Genomic DNA, 20820 nt, shown 5'->3' on the forward strand with positions numbered 1-20820 from the left:
CTCCATAGCATTTAGAACAAGGAAAACACCTTGAAAAGCATATTTAACTTACACATTCAATAGCTACAAAGGCTAAAGCTCATCGTATGAGCCACAAAACTTCTTTGAAGTTTTCCCAACCCATAAAGAAATAGCATTTCATATACCATGCATATTTACCTTATGCCCTACAAAATTCTCATCTTCTTATAAGCATTTCAATACTTTTGTAGTAGATGGAATGAGCATAAGTGGCGATTCCTTCTTAATGGCATCTATGCATTCCATCCATATATCACATTGGATAGCATTTGCAACCATCACATCAACATCACCAACAAAAGACAATATTTTTATGCAACAGAAGAGTTATGGTTTGGTAGAGTTATTAATGAAAATTTATGAATAAAATTTTTACAAAAGCCAGCTAAACTTAGAAAATAATGAACTTTATGAACAAACTTATGTGTTGGCCACTCACTTATAGTAGTACTTATCTTTTTTGGATCAACTTGTATACCTTTGACAGAGATTATGTGACCCAAATATTCAAATTGGGTTTGAAAGAAACTACTTTTAGAAGGGTTAGCATAAAGATGGTTGCGATGCAGCAAATAAAAAATGATTGACTATTAGGGATGGGGGGAACAGCGATGCCGGTTTCCGATGAAAATTACTGGCGTCGCTATTTGCATAGCGATGATACCCAGACAAAAAAAAAAACGGCCGAAACCCAAGTGCAGCATTTTGCGAAAGAGAGAGTGAAAGATTAGAGAGCGAAAGAGGGTGGGAGAGGGAGAGAAAGAGAAGGAGGGAGAGCTTACCCCTGCCGTCGCTGCCACCGCCACTGTGCCGACGTTCGCGAAGAAGAGGAGAAAGTGTACGAAGGGCGAAGAGGAGCCGTCGTGAAGAGGAGACAAAGCATTGTGTCTGTTGGAGTTCTCACATCTTGAGTCTCTCTCTCTTGCTCTCTTGCACCATCCACCATAGCTCACTCCTCCATTGCTTTTGCCTGCTCGTGCTCTCACTCAAGCTTCTCCCTTTGAAGATGGAGGAGGTGGGAGGGATTGTTGCACACGTCCTTCTTCTTCTTCTTCTCCTCCTCCTTATCTTGACTCTTTTTTGTTTTCTCCTTATTTTTCTTTTTTTTTTACTACCACTACCACTACCACCACCACCACCACCACCACCACCACCACTTCTTCTTCTTCTTCTTCTTCTTCTTCTTCTTCTTCTTCTTCTTCTTCTTCTTCCCTCCTATCCTAACCCTTCTTTTTTCTCTATTTCCTTTTTTTGGGTTTCAAATTTACTACTACTACTACTACTACCACCACCACCACCACCACCACCACTTCTTCTTCTTCTTCTTCTCCTCTCCTATCCTAACCCTTCTTTTTTCTCTCAACCCTTCTTTTTTCTCTCTTTTTCCTACTACTACTACTACTACTACTACTACTACTACTACTACTACTACTACTACTACTACTACTACTACTACTACTACTACTACTACTACTACTACTACTACTACTACTACTACTACTACTACTTCTTCTTCTTCTTCTTCTTCTTCTTCTTCTTCTTATCTTTCTTCTCTCCTATCCTAACCCTTCTTTTTTCTCTTTTTCCTTTTTTTGGGTTTCAAATTAAATACAAGGAAGAAAAAAACTACTACTACTACTACTACTACTACTACTACTACTACTACTACTACTACTTCTTCTTCTTCTTCTTCTTCTTCTTCTTCTTCTACTTCTTCTCCTCCTCCTATCCTAACCCTTCTTTTTTCTCTACTACTACTACTACTACTACTACTACTACTACTGCTACTACTACTACTACTACTTCTTCTTCTTCTTCTTCTTCTTCTTCTTCTTCTTCTTCTTCTCTAACCCTTCTTTTTTCTCTCTTTCCTTTTTTTGGGTTTCAAATTTACTACTACTACTACTACTACTACTACTACTACTACTACTACTACTACTACTACTACTACTACTACTACTACTACTACTACTACTACTACTACTACTACTACTACTTCTTCTTCTTCTTCTTCTTCTTCTTATCTTTCTTCTCTCCTATCCTAACCCTTCTTTTTTCTCTTTTTCCTTTTTTTGGGTTTCAAATTAAATACAAGGAAGAAAAAAAACAATATAATTAATTATACCTACTTGTCATAGATATTTGGCATTAGCACATTCATGCCCCTCTTATTCCACACAAAAGAAAAGTTTGGAAAAACCTAAACTATTCATCATGTAAATTTTGAAGTCATTGCAAAAGCTTCTCTCCTATTCTATAACAAGAAACCATGTAAGTGACTTCATAGTTGATGTGTCCTTGGTCCTGACACGATGGAACCAAATTGTTGGGCAACACACGCTCAAAATATTTGGGACGTTTGAGCATACTCCTATTTTTTTTACTACATTATTTATGACTACCTCTCACAATCTCTTGCACACAAATGCAACCATTTATTTGTAGTAAGTGGCATGGCCTTCCTTCAACCCCATGAAGGATGCTCCTTGCATACTCCATGACTCATGATGCACTCGTTCATTCCTTACCCTATAAGGCCATTGTCATGCAAGAGAGAAGCATGGGTAAGACATGAGAGAGTACTAGAGAGGAGACATTAGGCTTCATCCTTTTGGTCCCTCACACTCTCTTTCCTTTAATCTTTACCCCTCCCTCCCTCCCTTACTCTCTCTCTCTCTCTTACAATGACAAGAAGCAAGAGAGCAAGTACAAGAAGTTTGTGCACATGTGAATAGCTTGTTCTACTCCATCTCAGCCTCTTTATACACAATTTCTATGATTAGGATTTCCCCTATGCCCTTGGGAATCCAACCCTTTTAGTGGCCCAATGACTCAGTTGATTGGTTATCTCTTATTGTATGCTTTTCTTAGGGTGGGAAATGGATAGAGCCTCTTCGGTTTGAATCTCAGGAGCCTACACTTATGTTATAAATTGCATGGGATCAAGCTCGGCTTGCGAATTTACATGACAAATTAATACATATGGCGTAATTGTTTTACAATTTAATTGTGCAACTGCCTTGTGCACATTTCAATAATTAATCATTGATTTGTGATTCACCACTAATTTTATAAAATCACAAACATACTATCATTCCAATAACTCATGTGCATTCTCACATACTGCAAAAATGCTATGAATATCGAAGCAAAATGTTCAAGAGAAAATGAAAGGTCTAAGGACTCTCATGACCTCATTTGAATGGATAGATGCCTCAAGCTCCCTCATGACCTTATTTTCTTCTCTCTCATTTTGCATTTGAGCACAATCATTCTCAATTTGATGATTAAGCTTCTCCCATTTAACAACTAGTGTGGCGTGTAATGCCTCTCGCTTGTAGCCTTCTCGACTCTCCTCTATCTCCACAAAGTGGTCCATAAGATGCCTTTGAGTATAATCATTCTCAATTTGATGATTAAGCCCATCCCATTTAAAAGCTATGGTAGCATGTACCGCCTCTTGCTCCTAGCCTTCTCGACTCTCCTCTATCTCTGCAAAGTGGTCCATAAAGTTGCTAAGTAGTCTCCCCAAGATCTCTACCTAATGTTGTCTAGTTTTGTTTGCGGTGCTTGTGTCCACTGGTTGTGGCACTCTCAACTAGAGATTGTTCTTATGCAATAGCCTATACTCTTACTTTTGGCAAGGATGACACATTATCTATGTCGCTTAGTGGGTCTACACTATTGGAAATGCAATCCACACTTGCTAGAGAAAACTAGCTCATTATTGGTGTGGTAGTGATGTATTGAGACTAGGTTTGAATCCTTGGCCAAATGGAGGAAGATTTGCATAATTGAATAGACTGTAGGTCATCCATCACCTTAAGATTTTTGGGGCTAGATGGCTCGCCCAATTATGGGAAACTTTTGGTTAAGTGTGCATTTGCATGAACAATACTGGGATGGGTGACCTCCCTGGAAGGGGAGGTAAAAGGGCCTCCACCCAAATTCTAACTTGGTATCAGAGCTTAGGTTGCTAACTTGGGTGGCACTAGGACCTCAAGCAAGGTGTGGCTTGAGGGGGGGTGTTGGAAATGCAATCCACGCTTACTAGAGAAAACTAGCTCACTATCGATGCAATAGCGATGCATTGAGACTAGGTTTGAATCCTAGGCCAAAATGGAGGAAGATTTCCATAATTGGATAGATTGGAGGTCATTCATCACCTTAAGGTTTTGGTGGCTAGATGGCTAGTCCAATTATGGGAAACTTCTAATCAAGCGTACACTGGTGTGAACAATATTGGGATGGATGACCTCTCGAAAAGAGGTGGTATAAGGGCCCCCACTCAATTTCTAACTTGCATGAGCTGATGTTGCTACAATTACAACCCATAATCTTAAGATAGACCATTTGAAGTGATTTCATGCCAAGAGAATGATGAGGCATATATTTAGATTGTGATTTCATACTAAAAGAATGAAAGATAGAATGAATACTTTTACAAATGCAAAGTTTGCCTTGGGAAAGAACAACTTTGGAAAATCGTAGCATATTGCACTTGGAGTATCGAAGCAAGTGTCCACAATATTATCTGTCAGGTCCACAACTTGACCACCTTCAAGACGGCTTTTGATGCTATCATATATAGATATGTCAAAAGAGATAGATAGCCTTCTTACCTTCTTCTCCTGCTAGTCACTTGCCAATACAATGGATGACTTGATGGAATTTAATTCTTGTGGTTGAAAATTGCTTTCCATTCACAATTAATGCGATTCCATCTTGTTTTTCATTGCCTCACTGTCCTCTGAACATTGCATTTTGTGCATTACTTCGCCAATGAATCCCATCTCCGACCAAATCTAATGTGGATAGGCAGCCTACTAGACTCAATCATATCCTCCAAGTCTAGTTTCATTCAAATGAGGACATGCGTCTCTTGTCTGTCCCATGGGTCAATGTTTTGGGGCTGGAACTCATTTGTAGGAGGTTGAGTGTTGCTATTAGTACCACCATTTGTTTGAGTGTTACTATTAGTACCACTATTTGGTGGGGTTCCATCGTGCACACGTTGCTTTGTGGCTCCTAGTGTGTCTACTTGATGCTCTTCCTCATTTTTTGCAAAGGGCATGTTTTGTTTGGCTCTCGTCAAGAAGATGACCTGGACTATGGGTGGCGGAACCAATGGCAATACTAGAGGCCATTCCCAAGTGCCTTGCAACAAGTCTATGCAAGGGGTAGACCCGCTTCTAGGAAGCCAAAACATTTGTGTAGATGGTGATGGAACTATTTGGGAGAACATTCGATGGTTGACGACATGACATGAGAATGCTTGTATGTGATGAGGAGGTGAGTTAAAGGGATTGTCAATAGGCCTTGGGAAAAATAGGCTCATGGTAGCAATGTTATAAGGAAGAGAATGGAAGGGATTGGTTAGTGTAGCAAGGGACATATTGCTGCAACGACCACTCCATGCTCCAGGGGGAGTGAAAGGGGATGGGCCAAGAGAGAAAGGGATGGTAGAAGCACCCATTCTAAGAACTCTAATGATGGGAAATGCATATGTTCGTGTTGAAGGAGAGCATGTCATGGTGTGTTCTATGACGCATTTATAGATTGGAAGGGTTCATTGTAGATGTCAACTTGAAGTTGAGTTGATGGCACAAAAGATTCATCAAGGCCATTGAGATTGTTGGCTTGAGACTGGTCATTTGAGGCCATGCTAACATCATGGAAGCAGGATACAAAAAGGGGATCATATTATTAGGAAAAGGCATACAAAAAAAGGGGGAGGGGGAACAAACTTATCTATTAGGAAAAGGCATACAGAAGGAGGAAAAACAAACTTATCTTATCCTTTCTTAATACAAACTTAACGCCTTGGCGAACTAGTGTGCATATATTTCTACAAGCATCAAGAATGCATGCTTATGAATGCTACACAATAATGACAAACAACCAATCATGAAATAAAAAATGCATATGCAAGATTTAATTAGAGCAAGTACATATGAAAGTTTGTGATAAGTGCATGCCACAATTAAGTGAAATAGAAAAGAAATTATTAAATACACGAACTAAGTTGCAATGGTTGCGTTAGACAATACAATTTTGACATGCTGAACTGAAATATAAGGAGAATAATACAATGGAGCAACATAATTGTAGCATTCAACATGCACTTTATACTTTGTGCATATTACAATTGATTAGGCCAATGTGAAGAAAGTGTAGAGTGCCAAAAGACACAAAAGCCTTACAAGTTTTAAATAGTGACCGTAAACCGTCAGAAGGAGCTCTTTTATGCATGATTTTAATATGTTTCGAAGCACACAAATTACAACCTAATGACCCTATTTGCATGTGGAAGGCCCAGTTGAATTGTATAGACTAAATATGCAGTTATTATTATAATGACATGTGGTATTACAAGAAAGTAATGCACTTTGAAAACGTTAGAGGATTGGCATAGTAATTCATTGATTCCTACTTGCCCTGGGGATTCGATTTGTTCTTTGAAACTCAAATCAAAGAAAAAGTGAGATTGTTTAAACTGGAGTCCTTATAACGGTAAAGTGAGTTCACAAATCAACCACACGTTAGCAGCAACGACGTACCTTAAGAGGTGTATTGACTTTGCACGGAGCTACTACAAATACACACCTAGCACAAAAGAGGCTAATGCATAGAGGACCCACACGAAACAAAGGGCTCTATAAATATCGAAGAACTTCAATGGCAAACTTGAATTTTTTAAGACCAATTGTTTGTAAGCAAAAATCTCCTCATCGTCCACTATTTGGGGATTTGAATGAATGGGTTGTTTGAAGTCACTTACATTGATGAAGCACGATCTGCATTTACAGGCTATCGCAAGGAAGGCTAGTTCGCAATTCAAATGTAAACTTGCACACTATTTAATGAAGTTAGCTTCCTTATTGCCTCTACACAAAATTGGAAGAAATCATGACCATAGGCACAACATGCAATGAATGAATTGCAAACACAGAATTATGGGAATAAATTAAACAATCACAACAATAATAAATGCATCCGTTCAACAAATACCTTGGCTTCTGGACATGCATGGTGGGAGGATGCAAGAGAGTAGAAGATGCCAATGATGGAGGGTAAGAACAAGAAGCAACGCATGAAGCGAATAGTGATGAGCATAATGCGTCGAGACAAGGCTGGCATGCAATTCAAATGAAAACTTGCACACGATTTATTGAAGTTAATCCCCCCATCGAGTTTGGACAAAATTGGAAGAAATCACGATCGAATAGGAAGTGGCATGCCTTGCATGAAGTGGACAGTGATCAGCACAAAGCCTTAAGAACTATGCATGGACAAAGTTGCATTTAAAGAAGCCTAACAAACTAGGCTAGAGAGATTTTGTGTGTGTGTGTGTGTGTGTGTGTGTGAATGGCAAAGAAAGAGACTAGATTTTCATATGTTCATGTGCAAAACCTTGAAGTTGATTGCACAAGACAAAGACAACATTGTAGAGTAGAGACAATGGGCTGTCAAGGTGGTGGAGGAAGAGATGCTTGCTGTCGTCGATCAAATAGGCATTGGATGGGGGCAATGCAGGCCGAATGGTCCAATGTCAAAAGAAAGCTTCATCACGTGCCAAAACCCCTAACTGGGAGGAGATTTTGAGATGGAAAACGGGAGGATTCATGACTCTTTGAAAATTGGGGGTTTTGATAGAAAATTGGGAGCCTCCCCCACGCGTCTTGAAGGGGTTCCTGATCTTTTGAGAAAACCTGATCCTAAAACCCATGCCAAAACCCCCATCCTCCCCCCCCCCCCCTGTGAACAATCCCATAGATTTATGTTTGGAGATCATTATTTGGCAAAAATAATAAAATTTAATAATAATTTTATGGCAGGTTATTAAACACCCTCACAGCGCTAGCTCTCTATACTACTAAAGCTTGAAATCTACACTGGGATATGAACTTTGCTTCTTAGGCTGGTTACACACCAAAAAAGGGCCGCCCACTTTTTAAACTTTGACCAATCAAAACACTTATTTAAAGGTTGGCGTCCGCAGTCCTTTACACACTGGAGAGGACATGACCTGTTGTTTACTTGTTAAACAGGTGAACTCCCCGCCCACTTTTGGACGGGGAGTCTCCCCTGCCCACTTTGTAAAGTGGCGAACAAGGGTGTCCTTTTTACATTTGCAACCAATCAAAAGATTTATAAGTTTATTATTTTTTATTTTTTTACAAACTGTGTCCCTTTGGTGTGTAAAGGTATGATGCCCATGTTTGTGCTCAATTTCAAAAAGTGCATGCCCACACTCTGGGCGGGGGTTGGCCGTCCATTACTTGGTGTGTAACCAGCCTTAAAACGACACACAGATGCTTTAATGGCTACTCTACTACAACTCTCTTTTGCCTCTCCTCCGTAAAAACACACACACTCTCTCTCACAGACTCACTCTCTCTTGGTATCTGTCCGTTGGTTTGTCTGCCTGCAAGCTAATTGATCGTTTGTCATAAAAGGCAAGGAAATCATGGAGTCCGAAGCCGCCGAAAACTTCACAGCAGGTTAGGTTCCTTATTGTCAGTTAACTCTGGATGCGCAAGTTCAAAATCATTAATACGAGGAGCTGAGCAGGAAATCTTGCCGCTCAAGCGGATGAAATGGAGGTGCTTCAGTCCATATATGGCCAGGACTGCATTTTCCATAAAGACAATCACTTATGTGAGGTTTGTGCTTTGCTTCTTACAAGCCGTCTTCACAGTCTTTTGGATATGCTTTATTTATTTCCTGTCCTGTAACTGCGGTAAAGTGCAACAAATGATTGGTTTTCATGTCTCCATGCACGACCGGTCTCCAAGTTGTCCTGTCGAATTTAATTTACCGGAGGTGGAGCCTAGCAAAGTGAAGTTATAGAAATAGAGATGCCCTTATTGGTTACGAGCAATCATGGGACTGCTGAATGTGAACAAAGTGCAGCAAGTTTACAGGACATGGTGCATGTATGGAGAAAAATAATTTCGAATGAGTAATCGATGTGATGTTGTGATGCTGCCACAGTCTTCATATCTCCAAGTTATGTCTTGAATAGTAGCTTGGTGAATACACAGAGCAGCTGCAAGCATATTGGTTGTAAATCGTGAGTTATAGACAAGATTCATCTTGAGAAAAGCAACTCAAACTATGTGCTTGCAGATGATATGATAAAAGCACATCAATTAATGATTGAAGCAACCAATAGGTTATCAAAGAGCGACCACTGCAATGTCAGAGACTAGCAAGTAGCAATAAACAAACAATTCCAGCCCAGAGATTTGACTACAATCTTGCTAAAAACTTAGAAAATGTCCATACCATGCAAACAGAAACATTAGGCAAAATTTGAAACCTAGGAATGTTGTAGGAGGTTGTGTCAGTTGCTTTAGAGAGGAGAATAATGTTTCGGTTGACCATGTAAGTTCACTGGCAGATACGTCTAGCTTTTAAAGCTATCCATATGTCTTATTAAAGCATCATGCTAGGCCCAAGTGTTGTTAAGCATCATTGCCATTTTTTTGAACCCTCTTGTTTGTAACCTCACATGCAATGATAGGGTACCCCTTGAGGGCCCATTGGATTTGAAGAAGGAGAAGATTGATGTAGCTGTTGGTTGCTTTTTCCATCATAATCTCATTGACTTTGATATTGGCAAGGTAAAACCATTAATTAAGAATTTTTGTTAATGAATCAGTGAATATTAGATCTCACTATTTGTTAATTTTATTCCATGGCTACGGGACAACATGTACTATTAGGTCAAGGTATTTCAACAGAATGTTGAGGATTATGGTGCTATATACATACAATCATCATCAGAGACCTTGCATACTACATCGTTAGAGATGGGGAGACTCAAGGTTGAGCAAGTTGCAAAGATAATAAAGTTTTTATGGGCATGCCATGGGGTGATTCTTATCCCAAATGGTTGGAGTGACACATGAAAGAGATTCATCCATGGCTTGTTGCATTCTCTCATGGTGAAAAATGATGCTTCGGGTACAAGGCTTGTTGATGTACTTGCCCATGAGTGGACATATGGGATTGATATAGTTGGGGTAGAGAATGTTGTGGGTTTTATGACAAATGGTGAGCCAACAAATAGAGCTATTGATGCAATACTTGAGGGATATTATCCTCACATTACAATGTTGTACTACATCATGTGCTTGTACCTCATGAGTTCACAAAGAAGTCAAGAAAGATTCTCCTCTAGTACTTTGACACTCAGTTTGCTTTCAACTTCTTGATGTTGGGTTGCTTGAAAGAGTGTAGTGGTGCAATGAGAGAGGTTATCTTCAGTGATGAGTTCATGAATTCTCCCTTGTCTTGTACTCTTGTTGGGTTAGCATGCATGGGTATAGCCGAGGATATGGGCCTTTGGAATGAGTTGAAGCGAATTGATGCCATGGTTTTGTTAGCAACTATGTTTGTCATGCACTATCATCTCCTACTTGTGAGCCTCAATCTAAGTCAGACGGGGACATTTGGAGCTTTGACATGTTTGTCGTGTGCTTTCATGGAGGAGCCAGCTCTATTTGAGCATGCATTTCTTGGCATGTGCAGCCCCCCGTAGATTGTGACCAGCCATCCTAGATTGTGATTGGTCCTGTTTGCCGTTTCGGCATTTATGATGCCTTCATTTGCATTTTCCACATTCTTTTTGTGCAGCTGATTGCATGAAATGCTGTTGGCCAGATTTTATGGCTTCCTACTTGGTAGATCATTCTTCTCTCTTCCTCAGCAAGTGCTCCATTGGTTGCTGCAGTCTCCTCCATCTTCAGCATGGACAACATGCTGGATATTCTCTGTCTCCATCACTGTCACCGTCACCGTCGGTGCTGCTGTCACCATCGGTGCAGCTGATCGCATTAAATGCTGTCGGCCAGATTTTATGGTATCCTTTGATGTTGGTTGGCTAGATTTGGGGGATTTATGTTATTTATAGACAAAACTAGTCGGTAGATCATTCTTCTCTCTTCCTCGGCAGGTGCTCCGTTGGTTGCTGCAGTCTCCTCCATCTTTAGCATGGACAACATGCTGGATATTCTTTGTCTCCATCACTGTCACCGTCGGTGTTGCTCTCATTATGTCAGGTTGATCTGGTGCCCTCATTGACACCTTGGGTTGTGTGTAGGAACTAATCGGTCCACTCTTTTGTATTCAACATTCTTCTTTAGTTAGTTTAGATTTCTTTATTCATTTCTTGCTCTCTCTCTCTCTCTCTCTCTCCATGTTTGTTGTTCTCTTTTGACGCGCACTCTCACATAGTATCAAAGCCGAAGTGAGTACATAGAGTTACCCCATTGAGGGGAGACTGCCTGGGCTGAAAACACAAATTTTCAGCCTCAGGTCCTTGCTGGAAACACATATTTTCTGCATTCTACTGATCTGTACAACTCAAACGGGACATCTACAGCCCTTCCTTTGCGGAGATGTAGCCATTCTTCACTATTTGGGGCCATTTGTAGCAAAACACAAATTTTTGTGGGTGTTTGTAGGTGTTGAAGATGTCTTATCGTTGGTTCCAAGGCTTTGATGACTCAAATGAGGAGTCTATTCATACTCCCTCAGAGAGGTGGTGTGATCGCCGTGTAGATCGGAGGTCCTAGCCCCATTTGAAGGAAACTCTCTTTTGACAGGCCACATAGATTTGAGCAGCCATCTACTCCCCTCTCTCCATGTCTCCCATGGGGCTTGGAGTTTGTTGCCCACCCTATTTCTTGTCAGTGGAGGATCCTAGAGTGGGCTCAATGATGGATCATACAACCCTATGGGATTGGCCCAATTCTAGAGCTCAATCTTTTCTCTTTATGAGCTTACAAGATTCTGTTCCAGTGCATGTGTGCAAGTTGCAGGGGCAGGTAGAAGAAGTGTAGATGAAGCTTGCTTCTTTGTACCATGAGTAGACATTTGCCCATCGGATTACTCTTGAGAAGCAATTACGGATGTGCACTATTGATGAGTCTTCTTCCATGACGGATTACATCAACAAGTTAGAAAATATGAGGGACAATCAACAAGTTAGAGAATATGAGGGATACACTTTCTTCCCTTGGTAGGATCATCTCTTTGGAGAATATGGCCATGGTTCTTTTGACTTGGTTGCCACCTTCGAAGTACGATGTCTTCTACACAAGTCTTCTTACATCAAGGACTCGAGAGACGCTTCTATGGGAGGAGCTTGCCCCATTTGTGGATAGCAAGCTAGATATTCTCTATCTCTGTCTCTGCACTGTCTTTGTCACTGTTGGTGCTACTATCATCATTTCAGTGTGATTGTGTTGTGACGCCTCGGATTGTGTGCAGGGATTGATCAATCCACTCTTTTGTATTCAACATTCTTTTTCAATTAGTGCAAATTTCTTTCTTTCAACCCATCGTGCATCTATTATGTCTTGTAGATGCTATGTGGCCATGTATTGGCAAGGTCTACAAGGTTATGCCATAGGATGATTGAGAAACTATAACAGCTGGTGCATGATAATGGTTAGTATGAAGGAATCCATAACTTATGTGTCACACAGTAGGACACCTATAGATCTCCTTTGCATGCAATCGCGTTTATGTTGGGCCTAGAGTTTCAAGGTTGTGGGTAGGAGAATGACAAGGAGGTCCGTGATCTTTGGAGATGCATCTTGGAGTGTATGGTACTTGATGAAGCCATGAGATGCATGGTCATGGATCAACTTACAACTTACATGTCCTTTAGAGGTTCATTTGGTTGTGTCAATGCACAAGTGGATAGATTCACTATAGAGGGTGGTTTGTGGTGGAAAGATTTTGGATATTATGGGCTTGAGCTTTAGCGGTGACTGGCAGTTCACATCTTAAACTAGGTTGTTAGTTGCTCTTGTTCGGAGCAATTTTGGAGCTCTTGCAATCATATTGTCTCAAAGAAGAGGAGCAATCTTGGTGTGCAAAAGGCTAATGATCTTGACTTCATCAGTGAAAATTTTTGTAGTATTGGGCTGAACAACTACCAGATAAATTTGTTTTTATTCCCTTTAGATTTAGTATATAGATCTACTAATCTTGGTGTGCAAAAGGCTAATGATCTTGACTTCATCAATGCAAATTTTTGTAGTATTGGGCTGAACAACTACCAGATAAATTTGTTTTTATTCCCTTTAGATTTAGTACATAGATCTACTAATTTTGCAAGGAGGATGGACATTCCACTTGGGACTGGCCATTCTATCGGAGGAACTAGTACATAATATAAGCCTATTTTCTTTTCTCCTTCATCTACTTATGTGTTAGGTATTCCTATTTTTAATTTGGTATTGGGATCTTTTGTTCCTACTCTTTATAAGATTTTGGTGATAATCAAGAGAGAGAAGGCATTGTTCAATCTATTCATAACAACTCAAGTCTTGAAGAAGACCGATATCTTTATCTAAACACAAGAAGAGTTGCTAATAAGACAAAAATCAGTTATTCCTTGTAGGTTTCCTTCTTTTTCTTTTCCTTCGAGAGTTCTAGTTCTCAAGGTTAGTTTGAAGTTGGGAAAACATTACATTCTTCTTTTACATCATCATCCACATTTCAATTTCAAGGATTAAATTAAAAAAACCAATTTGATGAATTTATATCCACCTTGTCATCACCTAACTTTTAATTCCCACCCAACCCACTCACTTGTTCTGCTATGTCTCCATTTCCATTCACACCTTTCACTTTTCCTTTCCAAACACCACTAGTTACATCTCCCATCACACCTTAGTGATATCTCCTATCACAACTATTGCCTTATGCTTGATTGTTTGACTAGTTCCATAGTACGACCACTTACTCTTTAGAGAGGGCTCTTGTTACCACTTCTCATAAGGGGCAACAAATGAAATACAAGAAACAAAATCAAAATCCAACTCAAACTCAAACTCAAAATCAAAACCAAATCAAGTAAATTACAAGAGAACACCTAGTGTGCTCTCAAACTTGGGTGGCAAAATGTACCTTAAAAAATAGGTATTGCCAGTAGCGTCAAAAGGCTAGCCATTTTGACGATGAGTGTTGATCAAAAGCAAGAGGCACCCAACCTAAACCCAAAAATTAGAGAGAGAGAAGAGGACTTTGACCCACATTGTTGTTAGCAGATATGTCAGTTCATGGGTGAGTCTATGCATGTGATTTAGTGGGCTAGGGCACCAGTATATTTCCTACATTATTTAGGCATTATATGTGGCACTTTATGATGTCTATTTTGGGCATTTTTATGCTGGTCGACCAATATTAAATGCTGGCCAACCTACTGCCATTTATGGCATTATTTTTGCCTATTTATTTCAGGCACTCCTCCATAGTCATGTATTCATCATGTGACGTGTTTTGGGGGAGGGAGAGGAGCAGGTGCCATTGCCTTCACAATCGGTGACTCACATTGGTTCTGCACTATCTCATATCTTGGTATACAGATTCCATTTCCTAAGCATCTCTTTGCTGCTGAGTTCTTTGTGTAGTGTTCTTTTCTTTTGCAGTGTTTCTGTTTCCTTTGTCTCTTGTGTTCAGTAGTCTATTACAGCAGTTTTCCACACTTCCATAACTGCATCCGCCTCTGACATGGTATCAGATTGCAGGGTCATTGTTCTTGCTGCTGTTTTACACTATTTCAGGTCTGAGTTTTGACTTTTAGTCTGTTGTTTAGACGTGTTTCTGACTGCTGCGACTGACTCAAGCCTGCAACCATCTTTTGATTATTTTTGGCCTGTTTCATCAGCATTTTGCTGACTACCATTTGCATTCGCTGTTTCTTGTGGCTGTTTCAAGGCTGGAGACCTTTTTTTGACCCTTCTACATGAATGTTTTGGTGCCTGCTGGCTGAGGCGACCTGTTTTCCTACAAGATGATTGCAATTATTGCCGTTTCTACCTCCCTTTTGTCATCAGCATTTGCAGTTTGCTCTTTTGGTTTTGTGCAGGGCTGGGCAACAGGTTTCAGGCTGTTTTTTGGCTGTGTTTGGTTCATATTTTCCTTTTGTGATACATTGCTAAGCTTTAGAGAGGGTTCATGTGCATCCGATTGTCATGTTCTCATCACTATACTTTGGTTACTATTGCTATTTTCTCTATGTGCTTTCTTTACTGCAAAGAACTCATGCAATCCTTGTGAGTCTATATTTTTGGCGCACTTTTCTCGTGAAGATCCCTTGTCTATCTTCATCTTATTTGTATCTCCCTCCTCATGGCTCCTCCTACATCTCCTCCTGATGGTCAGCATGCATACATTATTTACTCATCTCCTTTAGGTTTTTGTGAGGATTCTATCTCTTGGTGCTTTAGATGTTCCAATTTCATAGAGGGGTGCCATATGACGGAAGAAGAATAAGTCTCAATGCTATTATTGTGGTAGGAAGGGACATCTCTAGAAGGACTATAGGACATTAGCGGCTTTATGGCAAGAGTAGGAGTGGACGGTGATAAATAGTCGCGACTCTCTGTGTGTGTCTTTCTCATCTCCAAGTCTAGGTTAAGGCTTGAGCTATGTGACCCTGGCGATGGCTACAAGGGCCTCCCTTTTAGGTTGCTAGTGTAGATGATATGGTCATCCCTTACAACTCTTCATTGCCAGAGAGTGGTGAGATGGGGTCATAGAGCCTCATCTATATAGATATATAGATGCACGGGTTCTTGAAAGGGGTTTTTTCGACGCATCGATTGAAGTTTGACAAGTTCAAATCCTGGAGCTGAGATTGACATCTAGGTTCATGATGAGTTGGTTCTTTGATAGAGAGCGGGTTTGGCTCCTAGTCTAAGTTCACATGAGGGGATACTTTGGCTATCTGGCCAAAGGCAGAGAATCCATGGTCACATATGTTCAAAGGCATTTTTGATAGGCTGGTGTCTTGTATGCTACTGTGAGACATTCTTGACAGATATTGAGAGCTGCTATAATTCTTCTCTATTTTTAGGAGATGCTATGGTTGACACTGACATTAAGTTTTCTTCGAGGCACCTTGGTGGTGGCTTGTACACCCATTGCTTGGGTATCCATGGTTCTACTATGGTGGTCCTTGTTGTATGTACTATGATGCGACATTTTCATTGTATATTGTATTGTATTGCATCACCCATGATCTGAGAGAGGGTGTTAGTAGATATGTTAGTTCATGGGTGAGTTTGTGCATGCGATTCAGTGGGCTAGGGAAGGAGTATATTTCCTAGATTATTTAGGCATTTTATGTGGTATTTTATGATGTCTATTTTGGGCAATGTTTATGCTGGCTGACGAGCATTAAATGTAGGTTGACATGTTGCCATTTATGGCATTATTTTTACCAATTTGTTTCAAGCACTCCTCCACAGTCATATATTCACTAGTTGATAGGTTCTGGTGGAGGGAGGAGAGGAGCAAGTGCCAATGCCTTCACAGCCAGTGACTCACATTGGTTTTGTACTGTCTCATATCTTGGTATATGGATTCCATTTTCCGAGCATCTCTTTGCTTCTGAGTTCTTTATGTAGTGTTCTTTTTTTTGTTGTGTTTCTCTTTCCTTAATCTCTTGTGTTCAACAGTCTATTACAACAACTTTCCATTGTTCCATCACTGCATCCACTTTTAACAATTGCCACCAATCTAGGCATCATAGTGAGAACATTGTTTTTCTAGTGCAAAATGGTCTTAGAGTGATGCTTTTAAAGTATATTTGAGTAATTGTGAAGTCTTTATCTTACATTTTTGAAAAAATATCTTAACTATTCCTATTTTTGAAGTTCTCATTAGTATCCTTTCCTTCATTTTTTGTAAAAGTTACATGTCGTAGCGTACAAAATCTAAGTGAGGAGTTGAGAGTGAAACTAGCCTTCCTTTCGTGGATGGGTGGTAGCTCCTTGATTACAATCTAGTTACAGTAGCAACATTTATTACAAAACTGAGAAATGCAAATTAACTTACAATCTTGGACAATGGATACCCTCTTGGCCCCAAAACTGATGCTCCTTTCGGTATTTCTTTAACTTAATTGAAGAAGAAGTTGATGTACAATGGGATTTTTCCAATCCCTTTCGGTATTCCAACTTTCTTGCTATCCAAAATGAACAGCAAGTCTTCAATTAGATTTGCCTTTTGATTCGGGTAGTCAATTGGCTAGGAAACCAGGCTTCATTACGTGGATGGGTGGTAATTTCTTGATTATAACTTAGTTACGACAGCAACATTTATTACAAAACTGAGAAATACAAATAAACTCACAATCGTGGACAATGGATACCTTGTTGGCCCCAAAATTGGCGCCCCTTTTGTGTTTCTTTAACTTAATTAAAGAAGAAGTTAATGTACGATGGGATTTTTCCAATCCCCTTCGGTATTCCAATTCCCCTTGTTGTCCAAAATGACTACCATGTTTTCAATCTTATTTGCCCCTTGATTCGGGCAATTAATTGGCCTTCACTTGCTCTGATGGAGATGCAAAATTCCCCAAATTCTTTGATTTTCTGGTCTCTCTACTTGAATTTGATTGAAAACAGCTTTAGCCTTATTGAATCCAAGTCTTGGAGCTTTAATTTTTGGCATGCTTCTCGAAGCTGTTGTTAAATCCTAATTTCTGCTGCAAATTAGGGTTTAGAGCAGAGAAATCTGAAATTTCTCAGCTTTTGGTGATCTCACTGTTGTAATCTTCAAAGCAAGGTTATAGAAAGGCTGGGTGATGAGGGAGAATGCTGAGAGGAGAGAGAAAATTCAAACTATCTTCATTAAGAACTAAAGAAAATCAGTCACTTATTGCTGCTGCCTTGTCTCAACAGCCTATAGATGTTGTCACCCTACTGCTGATTGGTCTTCTCCTGCCCGTGGTTGCCTTAGAAGGTCCTCCAATGGCTGCAAATCAAACCAACAACATCTTCTCCCTCTCCCTCTCTTTTTCCAGCTGAATGTGCTAAAATGCATGGCATCCTTCCCAAATGGTTTTTCAGCATTATTTATAATTAAATATTAATTGTTAGTCTTTAAATAGTGAAAATTAATCTAATAATTGTTTTGGTGCCTAGAAAAATAATCTGACTGGCCAATAATTAATTGGCCAGGCAACTTTCATTCTTGAGTGTCTTTGCGCTATCTTTGACCATCAGATTGGCATTAGGTACCCTTAAATGCCGCTTCTCTAGTGTCACCAACCGACAATTATGGCCAAATGAATGACCAAGGCTAACAATTGGCACTAGATACCACCAAGAACCACTTATAGCAACTTTTACCTTTGACATCTCGTGATTTTCTTGGATCTCGGGCTTGTAAATTTACTCTAACCCCAGTTACACCTGACATGTGTACCATTTACTTTAACCATGTGATTAAAAATTAATCCACATGTTAAGTGATGTTTCAAAAATACATGTCCTCATGACAAGAGAACATATGACAAATAAGAGGGGAACAGAAACTTCTTTAATTCCAAACAAACTAATACAAAGTGGCTTGGTTCACTCGTGCGCTTTCACTATGAAGCTTAGATGGTGGTTTATGTAGGCTATCTCGTGGGTTATGTGTTGATGCCCTTTGATCCATGATCCAGGCTCCTTAGACATTTAAACTATCACTAAATGTAGTTGTTGCCCCTAGTGTCCTAGCACGAAATGACACTAGGGTTAGGGTTTATTTTAGGATTTCCTATGACGGTTAAGCTGTTAGGGTTTCATATTTTATTATTTAAAGACACTTCGTGCCTCATTTTGCACATGTGTGGCATTATTTAGTGTGATGGTCTAGAGTGTTGTACTCTCTCCTCTCTCTCTCTTTCATTAATTCGTTATTTCTTTTTCATGATCGAGTATTGTTGTGCATCGATTAATTCTTTCATTCTCATTTGTTTTCTATTAAATTAATCTCACAATCACTCTAGCGCTACACCTCGGCCGACTACTTCTCGAGACTGCTTCTAGAAGCCATTGCCATCGCACTAGCTTTTGTCGTGTTGGTTTTCATTGTTAGAGATTGGTATTCCTTGGATAGGCAAGTGCAGGTTTGAGCAGTTTTTGGCGGGTGTAACGGGCAGTCCATGTGGTAGGCAGTTGATATCAGTAGGCGACAGGCAGGGCAGGTGACACGTGTCAGGTTGGACAACTATGCTGTAGTCTGACTGTGCAGGTCGGTCTGTTTTTGTCCAGTAGGCTGCATTTAATACAGCTGACCTGCATTATTTGATGTATTTTTCTTGGGCTATTTATAGGCCCTAGTTTCCACATTCTTGGATAGTTGTGTTCTTAATTTTCAGACTGTAGACTGTGGAGACTGCCCTTGGTTTTCACAGAGTATGAGATCTTTGAGGTGGAGACATACGCAGGCATTCTCTCTGCACCTGTGTATATATCTACATCCTTATATAACGTTCTTCATTGTAGATTTTCTGCGCTTCATTCTCTTATTCTCTCTCTCTCTCTCTCCTCTCTTTCTTCACTCTTTGTCTTGGCCATACGCTTCTGCAATGCTTCACTTTGACATGGTATTAGAGCATTGAAGGACGGACCTACCTGAAGAGGAGATTTCAGCACGACACAAGGTTGCGTTTTAGTGTTCAAGGGTGAGCAAGAGGACTGCACATCAAAACAAGGCTGAGGCGAGTATGGATGTGTGAGAAAGGAGCAAATTTGGTGAAGTTGTGATTTTTGCTATTAGAGAAGGAACAAGGCTGCATTTTGGACCTTTAAGTGTAGATTTTACCTTTTCATCGCCTTTGGCCTGTGGCAGGTGAAAAAGGAGTGGGATGAGTAGCAAAGAGTCCTAGGAGGTTGCTTTTACACAATCAGAGGGGGCTGTTTTTTTGTGTTTTGTGCAGGCATTGTAGGTGAATATGTCTTCTAAGGCAGAGATAGAGTTTTAGGCGATCATGGTCATGAAGGTGCTTGTGTTACCAGCTCTTCCATTAGATCAAAAGCTCGATGGTGAGAACTACCTCATTTGGCAGTTATGATGCTTGCCATTTTGGAGTCCTATGATTTGGCAGAGCTTGGCTATTCATCATCCTTCGTATGACGAGTCCAGACTCTCTTCTAGTGACAAGTTGGAGTCGGCAAAGGCTCAGGCACATTGGGACAAACTCAATGCTTGCATTTGCTCGTTTTTATTTCTCATGCACTATAGTCGTTCTCTCTCATATTGAGCATTTGACGGTGGCTCGAGAGATATGGTTGGGGCTTGATCAGATATATAATCGTATGACTGTCATGAAACGAGTTTCTTTGGAAGTGCAGATGCGGACCATGAGTGTCAACAAGTCATCTTCTATGCGGGAGCATATTAATAAGCTAAGGTAGCTTCAGATGCAGGTACAAAATGTAGGGAAGGTGATCACTTCTGAAGATATGGCGATAACTCTTCTTTCATAGTTACCGCCCCATTTCAGTGGTTTTTATTTCGCCTTGATTGCTTTAGGGTGGCCTGCGACTCTTTAGTGTGAAAGTAGTTGGTTCCTATGGTATTGGACCAAGAGGAGCAATTGAAAGGGACCAATGCTTCTAAATCTAAGGCCTTGGTTGGTCAATCCTCTTATAAGAAGGGGAAGGATCCAAAAAAGGAGGAGGACAAATCAAAGAAGGACAAGAAAAAGGAGTCTACTTGTCACATCTGTGGCAAGACAGGTCATTGGATGAAGGATTGCCCCGACAAGGAGAAGGAGGAATCTTCAAAGGATTCTTGAGCGGTGGCTGCTTGTTTATCAGCTACTTTCACCTCCACTTGGAGGTTGTTGAGGAATTGACCCTAGAGGCTTTTGATGCTACGTTGATGCCCCCATCCACTTGGGAGTGGATTATTGACAATGGTGCCTCATGACACATGGCTCCTACAGCAGGTGTTTCTCATTTGCGGCCTTCACATGGTGAGATTCTTATTGGT

The 20820-nt window shown here is 40.3% G+C and overlaps 1 protein-coding gene across 2 annotated transcripts in view; it reads left to right on the plus strand.

Annotated features, from left to right (window-relative positions):
• The first annotated feature begins 8344 nt into the window (after positions 1 to 8344).
• Positions 8345 to 20820, plus strand: part of LOC148014499 (uncharacterized) — a 144706-nt gene continuing 132230 nt past the window's right edge. For both annotated transcript variants that reach the window (XM_087666270.1, XM_087666269.1), the window contains exons 1-2: positions 8345 to 8525; positions 8596 to 8687. In XM_087666270.1, coding sequence (XP_087522396.1) covers positions 8492 to 8525; positions 8596 to 8687 — 126 coding nt within the window. In that variant the 5' untranslated portion in view covers positions 8345 to 8491. The remainder of the gene's footprint in view (positions 8526 to 8595; positions 8688 to 20820) is intronic.

The sequence above is a fragment of the Lygodium microphyllum genome, chromosome 25 (assembly GCF_053477565.2).
Source record: "Lygodium microphyllum isolate KBCC chromosome 25, Lygodium_microphyllum_v1.1.10, whole genome shotgun sequence".
Lineage (NCBI taxonomy): Eukaryota > Viridiplantae > Streptophyta > Polypodiopsida > Schizaeales > Lygodiaceae > Lygodium > Lygodium microphyllum.